The 12,370-nt window shown below is 48.2% G+C and overlaps 1 protein-coding gene across 1 annotated transcript in view; it reads right to left on the bottom strand.

The window, feature by feature from the left end:
- Positions 1 to 987: 987 nt before the first annotated feature.
- pigl (phosphatidylinositol glycan anchor biosynthesis, class L) overlaps positions 988 to 12,370 on the bottom strand; it is a gene marked incomplete at its 5' end in the record, with an annotated part of 95,317 nt that continues 83,934 nt past the window's right edge. Inside the window, 3 exons of the mRNA XM_072470046.1 lie at positions 988 to 3,317; positions 6,035 to 6,168; positions 9,018 to 9,049. Of these exons, the coding sequence (XP_072326147.1) occupies positions 3,213 to 3,317; positions 6,035 to 6,168; positions 9,018 to 9,049 (271 nt within the window). The remainder of the gene's footprint in view (positions 3,318 to 6,034; positions 6,169 to 9,017; positions 9,050 to 12,370) is intronic.

The raw sequence follows: 12,370 nt of genomic DNA, 5'->3' as shown, positions 1-12,370 counted from the left end.
AGTTGGTGTGCGACCACCAGCTGCACAACATGCACGTCTGTGCCCCATACCCAGGCAGCGGCACAAAGGTCACTCTCTGGCACACTGGGGGGTTTCCGGCACCTTTGAGGCGCTCCCTCGGGTGAGGGGTTGACTATTGCACGACAAGGGTTACCTGTTGAGGTCAATGACTAATGATACCTGTGCAAGAGGCCCCAGACCGAGGTGGAAAACCGTTATGACGACGCCTATGCAACACCAGGAGCATCATCGAGCGGTGCACCGGCTTGCTGAAGATACATGTCCGATGTCTGGCCCGCTCTGGTGGAGTGCTCCAAATGAGCCCCCAGAGGGTCCTGAGCATTGTGGTACCCCTGCATCCTGCACAACATCACGCAGCAGAGGGGCGACATGCTGGAGGAGGAGGAAGAACGGCACACCTCATCTGACGAGGAGGATGAGGATACTGTCCAGGAGGCGGATGTGGCACGACAGGCCGCCCAGTGTGTGATCCAGGGCAACCGCACAAGAACAACCTAATCACCTCCAGATTTACCATTTAGGAGGCCTGGCCCCAGCAGCTCTGCCACATTCTCCCAACCCCCGCACCACACACACCCCTTTCCACAGAACCTCGCACTCCTTCCCTGTCCACCAGCCCTTCACTCCCCCCCCCCCCCCCCCACCCCCCCCCCCCCACCCCCCCCCCACTACCACGGCTTCCTCTCCCCCTCCAAGGTCAGATCAGCATCACCACAGTTGGCCCTAGGTTGGCGGGAGATGGTGTGCCCTAACCCCTAATTACCTTACCCCTAAAGTATGCTCTTCTGAGAATAGCTAAACAGCATTAATTAACTAATGCATCACATCTAAACTGTTGCTTCTCATTAAACAATCTTAAAATTACCTATAAGGAGCTTATTGCCTATCTTGTGTATCTGTGGCCCCAAACCCAAAATCTTACAAAAGTATTTGCCAGTTTGAGGCCACGATTAGCTGAATCGGACATTCTGTGCAGTTCCCCACAGGACTGTTTATTATTCAGATCAAAGGAATTAGATCAATTATCCAAAAAAAGTAAATCACAGTCACAGGACCCCAGCAGCTAAAACTCTCGCCATAATTTTAGTTTCTATCATGTTGGATTTGGATTTGATTGATTGTGATGTGTACTGGGGTCCAGTGAAAAGTATTGTTCTGCGGACAGTCCAGACAGATCGTTCCACATATGAAGAAACATAGGACATGCGATAAATACACAATGTAAACACATAGACACAGACATCGGGTGAAGCAGACGGAGTGTAGAATTATTCAGTAGCGAATAACCGTAGAGAGATCAGTTCAGTCCACAAGAGGGTCATTCAGGAGTCTGGTAAAAGCGGACAAGAAGCTGTTTTTGAATCTGTTAGTGCGTGTGCTCAGACTTTTGTATCTTCTGCCTGATGGAGAGGTTGGAAGAGAGAGTAACCCAGGTGGAGGGGTCTTTGATTATGCTGCCCGCTTTCCCAAGGCATAGGGAGGTGTAGACAGAGTCAGAAGGACTTGGACAAGCTAGGAAAGTGGGCAAAGAAGTGGCAGATGGAATATAATGTGGAAAAGTGTGAGGTTATGCACTTTGGAAGGAGGAATTTAGGCATAGACTATTTTCTAAATGGGGAAATGTTTAGGAGAACAGAAGCAGAAAGGGACTTGGGAGTTCTTGCTCACGATTCTCTTAAGGTTAATATGCAGGTTCAGTAGGCAATTAGGAAGGCAAATGCAATGTTAGCATTCATGTCGAGAGGGCTGGAATACAAGACCAGGGATGTACGTCTGAGGCTGTATAAGGCTCTGGTCAGACCCCATTTGGAGTATTGTGAGCAGTTTTGGGCCCCGGATCTAAGGAAGGATGTGCTGGCCTTGGAAAGGGTCCAGAGGAGGTTCACAAGAATGATCCCTGGAATGGAGAATGGTTGAGGACTCTGGGTCTGTACTCAGAGTTTAGAAGGATGACGGGGGATCTTACAGGATACTGCAAGGCCTGGATAGAGTGGAATTAGAGAGACTGTTTCCATTTGTCAGAAAAACGAGAACCAGAGGACACAATCTCAGTCGAAAGTGACGATCCATTAAAACTGAGATGAGGAGGAATTTCTTCAGCCAGAGGGTGGTGAATCTGTGGAATTCTTTGCCGCAGAAAACTGTGGAGGCCAAATCATGAGTGTCTTTAATAATAAGGGGATCAGGGGTTATGGGGAGAAGGCAGGAGAATGGGGATGAGAAAAATATCAGCCATGATTGAATGGTGGAGCAGACCTGATGGGCCTAATTCTGCTCCTATGTCTTATGGATGGGAGGCAGGTTTATGGGATGGACTGGGCGGTGTTCACGACTCTGTAGTTTCTTACGGTCTTGCGCCAAATTGCTATACCAAACTGTAGTGCAGCCAGATAGGATGCTTTCTATGGTGCACCTGTAAAAGTTGGTGAGACTCAATGTGGACATGCCAAACTTCCTTAGTACTTCCTGAGGAAGTATAGGCGCTGTTGTGCTTTCTTTGTGGTAGCTTCGATGTGGGTGGACCAGGACAGATTGTTGGTGATGTGTACCCCTAGGAATTTGAAGCTGTCAGCTATCTCCACCTCGGCCCCGTTGATGCAGACAGGGGTGTGTTTCGCTTCCTGAAGTCAATGACCAGCTCTTTAGTTTTGCTGGCATTGAGGGAGAGATTGTTATCGTTGCACCACTCCACTAGGTTCTCTATCTCACTCCTGTACTCTTGACTCATCGTTGTTCGAGATCCGGCCCACTATGGTTGTATCGTCAGCAAACCTGTAGATGGAGTTGGAGCCAAAATGTGCCACACACTCCTGTGTGTACAGGGAGTAGAGTAGGGGGCTAAGTACGCAGCCTTGCGGGGCCCCGGTATTGAGGACCATCGTGGAGGAGGTGTTGTTGTTAATCCTCACTGATCGTGGTCTTTGGGTCAAGAAATCGAGGATCCAGTTGCAGAGGGAAGAGCCAAGTCCTAGGTTTTGGAGCTTTGATATGAGCTTGGCTGGGATTATGGTGTTGAAGGCGGAGCTGGAGTCAATGAGTAGGAATCTGACGTAGGAGTCCTTGTTGTTGAGATGCTCTCGGGATGAGTGTAGGGCCAGGGAAATGAATATATTTTAACACAGTCTCTAATATGATTTTAAGGCAGCAACATCCTGAGAGCATATAACAGAAAGATAGTCATCATCCAATATTCATTGTGACATCAAATGGAAGGTGTTTATAAACATGTAACGGGAAAAGTACAGGTAGAGGTGACGGAACCACACCAGCTGGCTCTGGTGACAGTACATGGCTTCCTGTGAAAAGAAAAAAAACAACTATTATTCTGCACCCAAAGAGGTCCCGCAATCAGAATGGCCACATTGCTAACATTAAACTGTTCGCATTCCCAACAAGCATCATCATGGCAGCACCATCAATTCCCACCTTCAGAGTTTAGAAGAATGAGAGGTGACCTTATTGAGACATACAGGTTCTCTGGGGACTTGACAAGATAGAACATAGAAAATACAGCACAGAACAGGCCCTTCGGCCCACGATGTTGTGCCGAACCTTTGTCCTAGATTAATCATAGATTATCATTGAATTTACAGTGCAGAAGGAGGCCATTCGGCCCTTTGAGTCTGCACCAGCTCTTGGAAAGAGCACCCTACCCAAACTCAACACCTCCACCCAACACCAAGGGCAATTTGGACATTAAGGGCAATTTATCATTGGCCAATTCACCTAACCCGCACATCTTTGGACTGTGGGAGGAAACCGGAGCACCCGGAGGAAACCCACGCAGACACGGGGAGGACGTGCAGACTCCGCACAGACAATGACCCAAGCCGGAATCGAACCTGGGACCATGGAGCTGTGAAGCAATCGCGCTATCCACAATGCTACCGTGCTGCCCTTAAGAACAAATAAATCTACACTATATCATTTTACCGTCATCCATGTACCTATCCAATAGCTGCTTGAAGGTACCTAATGTTTCCGACTCAACTACTTCCACAGGCAGTGCATTCCATGCCCCCACTACTCTCTGGGTAAAGAACCTACCTCTGATATCCCTCCTATATCTTCCACCTTTCACCTTAAATTTATGTCCCCTTGTAATGGTGTGTTCCACCCGGGGAAAAAGTCTCTGACTGTCTACTCTATCTATTCCCCTGATCATCTTATAAACCTCTTATCAAGTCGCCCCTCATCCTTCTCCGCTCTAATGAGGCCTAGCACCCTCAACCTTTCCTCGTAAGACCTACTCTGCATTCCAGGCAACATCCTGGTAAATCTTCTTTGCACCTTTTCCAGAGCTTCCACATCCTTCCTAAAATGAGGCGACCAGAACTGTACACAGTACTCCAAATGTGGCCTTACCAAAGTTTTGTACAGCTGCATCATCACCTCACGGCTCTTAAATGCAATCCCTCTGTTAATGAACGCGAGCTCACCATAGGCCTTCTTCACAGCTCCATCCACTTGAGTGGCAACTTTCAAAGATGTATGAACATAGACCCCAAGATCTCTCTGCTCCTCCACATTGCCAAGAACTCTACCGTTAACCCTATATTCCGCATTCATATTTGTCCTTCCAAAATGGACAACCTCACACTGAGAGGTGCTGAGAGGCAGAATCTCAGAGTAAGGGGGTCGCCCATTTAAGACAGGGATGAGGAGGAATTTCTTCTCTTATGAGGGTAGCAAATCTGTGGAATTCTTTACTGCAGAGAGCTGTAGAGTCTGGGTCGTTAAGGCTGAGATGGGCAGATTTTTAATTGGTAAGGGTGGGAAGGCAGAGAAGTGGAGTTGAGAATTATATCAGATTAGTTATGATCTCATTGAATGGCAGAGAAGACACGAGGGGCCGAGTGGCCTACTTCTGCTCCCGGGTCTTATGGTCAGTAACATCTTCTCAGCTACAGCACAGGGTTAGATACAGAGTAAAGCTTCCTCTACACTGTCCCCATCAAACACTCCCAGGCCAGGTACAGCACAGGGTTAGATACAGAGTAAAGCTTCCTCTACACTGTCCCCATCAAACACTCCCAGGACAGGTACAGCACAGGGTTAGATACAGAGTAAAGCTTCCTCTACACTGTCCCCATCAAACACTCCCAGAACAGGTACAGCACAGGGTTAGATACAGAACAAACCTCCCTCTACACTGTCCCCATCAAACACTCCCAGGACATGTACAGCACAGGGTTAGATACAGAGTAAAGCTCCATCGACACTGTCCCCATGAAACACTCCCAGGACAGGTACAGCACGGGGTTAGATACAGAACAAACCTCCCTCTACACTGTCCCCATCAAACACTCCCAGGACAGGTACAGCACGGGGTTAGATACAGAGTAAAGCTCCCTCTACACTGTCCCCATCAAACTCTCTCACGACAGGTACAGCACGGAGTTAGATACAGAGTAAAGCTCCCTCCACACTGTCCCCATCAAACACTCCCAGGACAGGTACAGCATGGGGTTCGATACAGAGTAAAGCTCCCTCTACACTGTCCCCATCAAACACTCCCAGGACAGGTACAGCACGGGGTTAGATACAGAGTAAAGCTCCCTCTACACTGTTCGCAACACATTGCTGGGGCGGGTATAATTTATTGCCAGTCTGCAAGGCTACATAGGATTTAAAACATTGCATTGGAGGTTAAAGGAATATTGTTCCACTGAACTGTGCTATGTAGTTTGTGTTCAGACCATGATGCTTTTAATGGCTCCAGGTAATGTCCTAGGGGTTTTAGCCCAATCACAGCAAAACTGGGATTCCGAATTTCTCAGGAATTGCGGACACCGAACCACAACAATAATGGAAATTCCCACTGGTGGGCCGGCGGGGTGATGGTAACACTCGGACTTTGAGATTCAGGTGCACTATCAGAGTGCAGCCAATGCTTGAACCCAGTTCCCGACAACTAATATTTTGGACTTGTTTAGTTTGTGGAAAGGTGCTATCAGGCAAAACCCATCAAGAATCTGATGATGAATCAGTTCACATTGTTGCTTCCATTTACCTTGGCCTGTTGATATTCCCAACTGTGTAATATATACATCACATGGTGGGGCCTCAGCCAGCTGATTGGCAGGTCCAGGATGGAGATATACTTCCGGAGAACATTTGTGGATTGGAGAACAAGGGTTTGGCATCCTAGGAAGGAGCAGAAATGATCCAAATGAATGGTGAGTACATACAGGCAGAGGAGTTGTTCTGCTCATTTGTGGCCCTTGTCTCCACAGTTTTGGCTTCCGCATACTGGCTCTCATCCCCAGTTAGACAGCCAGTTGAACGCGCCTTGTTCAGCCGCTGTGGGGCACAGCTGAGTTCCAGTCTTCAGGGGGAGTAGAAACGAGCGAGAAAGTTCTATCTCACCAAAAACACACCTCTGTAAATAAATTCCATTCAAAAGTTTTGGTTTTATCGCTGCATAATGGTTGAAATCTATGTTTTTTTTTCTGATTGCTAAGGTATTATGGATTATGTAGTTATCAACAACAAATTATACTGGAAAACCAGAAACTCTCCTGGACAATTCTCATCTCACTTCACCTTTAGTTTAAAACAACTTGAAAAATGCAGTAATCGATTAGGAACAGTATTGTTCAGGGTCTAGAACATAGAACATTACAGCGCAGTACAGGCCCTTCGGCCCTCGATGTTGCACCGACCTGTGAAACCACTCTAAAGCCCATCTACACTATTCCCTTATCGTCATATATCTATCCAATGACCATTTGAATGCCCTTAGTGTTGGCGAGTCCACTACTGTTGCAGGCAGGGCATTCCACGCCCTTACTATCCGAGTAAAGAACCTACCTCTGACATCTGTCCTATATCTATCTCCCCTCAATTTAAAGCTATGTCCCCTCGTGCTAGACATCACCGTCCGAGGAATAAGACTCTCACTGTCCACCCTGTCTAATCCTCTGATCATCTTGTATGCCTCAATTAAGTCACCTCTTAACCTTCTTCTCTCTAACAAAAACAGCCTCAAGTCCCTCAGCCTTCCCTCATAAGATCTTCCCTCCATACCAGGCAACATTCTGGTAAATCTCCTCTGCACCCTTTCCAATGCTTCCACATCCTTCCTATAATGCGGCAGCCAGAATTGCACGCAATACTCCAAATGCAGCCACACCAGAGTTTTGTACAACTGCAACATGACCTCATGGCGTCACTGTGCCGAGGTCCCAGGTTCGATCCGGGCTCTGGGTCACTGTCCGTGTGGAGTTTGCACATTCTCCCTGTGTTTCCGTGGGTTTCACCCCTACAACCCAAAAGATGTGCAGGGTAGGTGGATTGGCCACGCTAAATTGCCCCTTAATTTGAAAAAATGAATTAGGTACTCTTTAAAAATACGAATATAAATAAAAATAAATGAAAAGATAATGGAATCTGGTTACCATCTCAGCAGGAACCATCTCCTGTGCGTTATATCCCACACGTTTGTGTTTTCCCCTTCCAGGAATGCACAAAAAATGGGGTTAAAAACCTACTGCAGCCTGGTTGTGTGTGTTAGTCTGGTGTTCTGGCTCCACTTGGGTGTGTGCTGTGTAGGCTACAGTTGAAAAATATTAACTAGGCATTCCTGCTGCTTGTAGGTAAAAGCCTCTCTCTGGTTGCTGGAAGCAAGTCAGCAAAGCCACAGTTGAAAAGGAAACAGGACAAATCCTGTCAGATAACCTGCAGCACAAAGAATCTCCAAAACAACTGCCAAAGTCAGTGCTTCTGGAAACCCCCAAACTAACGGCTACAACATTTCATCATCTGCTCCTCACAGACAAGCCAAAGACTGATTCATGCACTTTTTCTTAGCTCTTATTTTTGGATTTATCTCTCATTTCAAATCTGTCCATATGCATATTGAATTTTATTATCATCATCTCGCATTTCAGGAACTCACTCACTCTTTAACTCAAGAAAGGCTCCTTTGGACTGGGAAAAGGTACAATTCTTAAATTCTTAAATTTATCTTGCTGCGACCAACTGAAGAGGTTGAATAAAAAAGGGGAGCCAGTTCATCCCTCCTCACCTGGGAGCATACCAGTTGGCGGTATAGACATAGACATAAACCATACAGTGCAGAAGGAGGACATTCGGCCCATCGAGTCTGCACCGACCCACTTAAGCCCTCACTTCCACCCTATCCCCATAACCCCTCCTAACCACTAAGGGCAATTTATCACGGCCAATCCACCTAACCTGCACGTCTTTGGACTGTGGGTGGAAACCGGAGCACCCGGAGGAAACCCACGCAGACACGGGGAGGATGTGCAGACTCCGCACAGACAGTGACCCAGTGGGGAATCGAACCTGGGACCCTGGCGCTGTGAAGCCACAGTGATATCCACTTGTGCTACCGTGCTGGGTATCTCATAGAATCATAGAAGTTACAGTGCAGAAGGAGGCCATTCGGCCCATCGAGTCTGCACCGGCTCTTGGAAAGAGCACCCTACCCAAGGTCCACACGTCCACCCTTTCCCCATAACCCAGGAACCCCACCCACCACTAAGGGCAATTTTGGACACTATGGGCAATTTAGCATGGCCAATCCACCTAACCCACACATCTTTGGACTGTGGGAGGAAACCGGAGCACCCGGAGGAAACCCACGCACACACGGGGAGGATGTGCAGACTCCGCACAGACAGTGACCCAAGCCGGAATCGAACCTGGGACCCTGGAGCTGTGAAGCATTTGTGCTATCCACAATGCTACCGTGCTGCCCCAAATCATGGCCCAGAATCATAACAGATGACCTTGCTCGGGGACCAGTTGTAGCACTTCAGAGGTTGAATTCTCAGGAATTTGTCTTTGGAATATTCTAATGTTGCGTGAACATTTTAGAAATGAAGTAAAAATAATTCAGCAAAGTGTTCTTGGGAAGCTCGTGGGTCACTGATTACTCACTGAGACCAGTACCAATGACAAATGTACAACTGCCGATCTTTCATTAAAGTCTCACATTGATGGATGTCCTAGACAAACAATTCTCTTACCATTGGGCAGTTTCTTCTCTGAGTGCAGTTTCCTGTGAACATGGGACAGAAACATTGGAATCAGAATTTTACAGACCAGTAGATAACATTTGTGCTACTTCTGAAACAGGTGTCCATTTAGTCCCGTTCCCCATTCTCTTAGATACAGCAAAACACACCTGATAATGTCGGAGAGTAGTGGAAATCTGAAACGTGCTCCCCAAAATCACCCAGTGGATGTTGTTATGGGCCAGGGTTTAGAAAACTCCAAAGTACATCATGGAGTTCACCTGACCTACAACTGTTTATGGATTCTGGTTACGAGTAGCACAAGGGCCTACCTTTCAGGTGTTATTCAACAGAGGCCTGAAGCACTTTTCATCAAAAACAAAGTTTATTCTATGAATTCAGTTAACATTTCTATAAACACACACAGTAAGCATTTTTATCAACTATAAACATAAAGACCCCACACAGCTACAGTACTCTATGTATAACCCTTAATAAGTTTCCTCCTTTAACTGTTCCAATTTAATAACAAGATCCCATAAACCAGTTCCCCCTTTTCAAAGGTGTGGCCCAGAACACAAAACACCTGGTATGGATGCTCGTGTCCTTTCCAAAACAGCAGCTTTGAATTCCTTCCAGAAAGCAATTAATTCTTTTAAGTTATCAAGTAGTCTGGAAACAGCTTTTAAAATGCAGATAGAGAGACAGGACAAGACTTCTCATCTGAGTACAGCAGCCAAATGTGAAAACGAAAGCAAAAACTCAGCCACAAACAAGCCCAAACCAAAGCAAAAGTAAAACCAACTCCCAGAGCCACAGCCCAACTCCACACACACAATGACATCACAGAAGCCCCGTGATAAGACAAAAAGATTTCTTAAAGGGACACTCCCATGACAATGTTGGGGTTAATTGAAATTTTCAAGATTGAGATTGGTAGATTTTTATTGAGTAAGTGTTCAAAAGATATGAAGCAAAACAGGTAAATGGGGTTGAGATACAGACCAGCCACGATTTGAATAAAAGGTGGAACAGAATCAGAGGCTAAATAACCTCCTGCTATTCCTAGTCTCATTCAACTTTGCTGTCAACTGTTTTGACGTAATGGCAAACCTCACAACCTCCAAATGCATCTTATTGTCTCTTGTAGTTCACTGTCCTCCTATATCCTGCCTCAATTTCTCCTTCCAGGTAAGCTCCCTTTTCTATACCCCTGCCACCGGAAAGTTTCTTCTTATTGACTTCATCAAAACATTCATAATTCTGAACACATCTATCAAACCAACTTTCAAAGATTCTGTTCGAAGAACAACCCCAGTTGCTACACATAACTGAAGTCCCACATCCCTTGTACCATTTTAGTAAATCTCATCTGCACCTTCTCTCAGACCTTTCCTATAGTGGTGTCTACAGTCAAACACATACTCCAAATGTCAAACAAGTATTTTATAAACCTTTAGCACAACTTCCTTGCTTATTTACTCTGTGCCTCTGTTTAAAAGGCTGAGGAAGAGACTTCCGGGTGCGGCAATGCGGAGCTGAGCCACACGATTCGGCAGCTCCCGCTACCACGGACTTTCAGGCTCGCTAGAAGCGCCCCAACGGAATTTTTTCTGAAACTAACCCATGGGGAAGGTAAGAGGGAGGTCCCCCTCCAACCTGTATGAAACGGACTCGAAGCGCAACGGCCACAAAAGTGGCATTGAAGCAACGGGGAAAAAAGACAAAATGGCGGTGGCCAGAGACAAAGGTGAGCTGCAGGAGCTGGAGCAGCGGGAAGGACCGGGGAAGAAAGATAGAATGGCGGCGGCCAGTGACAAAGTGGAGCTGCAGGAGTTTATTAGGCACTGCTTCGAGGAGCATCGCGAGGAGATGCGTAAGGAAAGGCTGGCGCCTATGCTTTCGGCAATCAAAGGACTAGGGATCACCCAGAAGGGCCATGAGATTCAGATCCAGGAGGTACAAAAAAAGAGTTGGTCAGAACGAGGACGAGATCTCGGGCCTGGTGGTGAGAGTGGAGCAGAACGAGGCGCTACACAGGAGGTGGGCGGGAAGACTTGAAGACCTGGAGAACAGGTCGAGGAGAAAGAATCTGCGGATCCTGGATCTCCCTGAAGGGGCGGAGGGGGCCGATGCCGGGGCATACCCGAGCACGATGCTCGGGGCGATGATGGGCAAGGAGGCCCCTTCGAGGCCGCTGGAGTTGGTCGGGGCTCACCGGGTGCTGGCGAGGAGGCCCCGGGCAAATGAGCCGCCAAGAGCAATGGTGGCGAGGTTCCACCGGTTCACGGACAGAGAGTGGGTCCTGAAATGGGCCAAGAAGGAGTAGAGCAGTAAGTGGGACAATGCAGAGATCCGAATATACCCGGACTGGAGCACGGAGGTTGCAAAGCGGAGAGCGGGTTTCAACCGGGCCAAAGCGGCGTTGTACCGGAAAGAAGTGAAATTCGGAATGCTGCAGCGAGCGCGACTGTGGGTCACATACAAGGGCCAACACTACTACTTTGAAACGCCTGAAGAGGCGTGGACATTTATACAAACCGAAAAGTTGGACTCTAACTGAGGGTTTGTGAGGGTGGGGGGGATATTTGAGGTTTGATGTGTGATGGTTGTTGTATATAGGGGGTCAATCACAATCACGCGCAGGAAATGTTACATGGGTTGGGGGAGAGAAACAAGGCCGTGACAGGAGCTGCGCCAGAGGGGGCGGAGCGGGCTTTGGAAAGCGCGGAGTTTGGTTTTTCCCGCGTGCGGGAAGAAAGGTGGGAGGGGGAACTCCCACACGGGGAGGTCAATGGGATAGCGGGGGTCAGCAGGTGTCAGCTGACTTACGGGAGTGACATGGGGGGAGCAAAAAAGCTAGACAGGGGTCTAGCGGGGGGGGGGGGGGGGGGGGGGAGGGTTGCTGCTGCACTGGCCGAAAGGGAATGGGATATAGAAGAGGTGGTCGGGACGGGGGTCCCCCGTCTGGGGGACTGGAGAGTGAGGGAGGCGTGGACACGGGACTGTCCCAGAAAAGGAGATGGCTAGTCGGCAGGGGGGGGGGGGGAGCCCCTCCAATCCGGCTGATATCGTGGAACGTGAGGGGGCTGAATGGGCCGGTGAAGAGGGCTCGTGTGTTCGCGCACTTAAAGGGACTGAAGGCGGACGTGGTCATGCTCCAATAGACTCACCTGAAGGTGGCGGACCAGGTCAGATTAAGAAAGGGATGGGTAGGACAGGTATTCCACTCGGGACTGGACGCGAAGAATAGAGGGGCGGCAATATTAGTGGGAAAGCGGGTGTCATTTGAGGCCAAGACTATTGTAGCGGACAATGGAGGGCGATATGTAATGGTGAGCGGTAGGCTGCAGGGGACGTGGGTG

The sequence above is a fragment of the Scyliorhinus torazame genome, chromosome 12, assembly GCF_047496885.1.
Source record: "Scyliorhinus torazame isolate Kashiwa2021f chromosome 12, sScyTor2.1, whole genome shotgun sequence".
NCBI lineage: Eukaryota > Metazoa > Chordata > Chondrichthyes > Carcharhiniformes > Scyliorhinidae > Scyliorhinus > Scyliorhinus torazame.
This window is presented reverse-complemented; position numbering and strand designations above follow the sequence as displayed.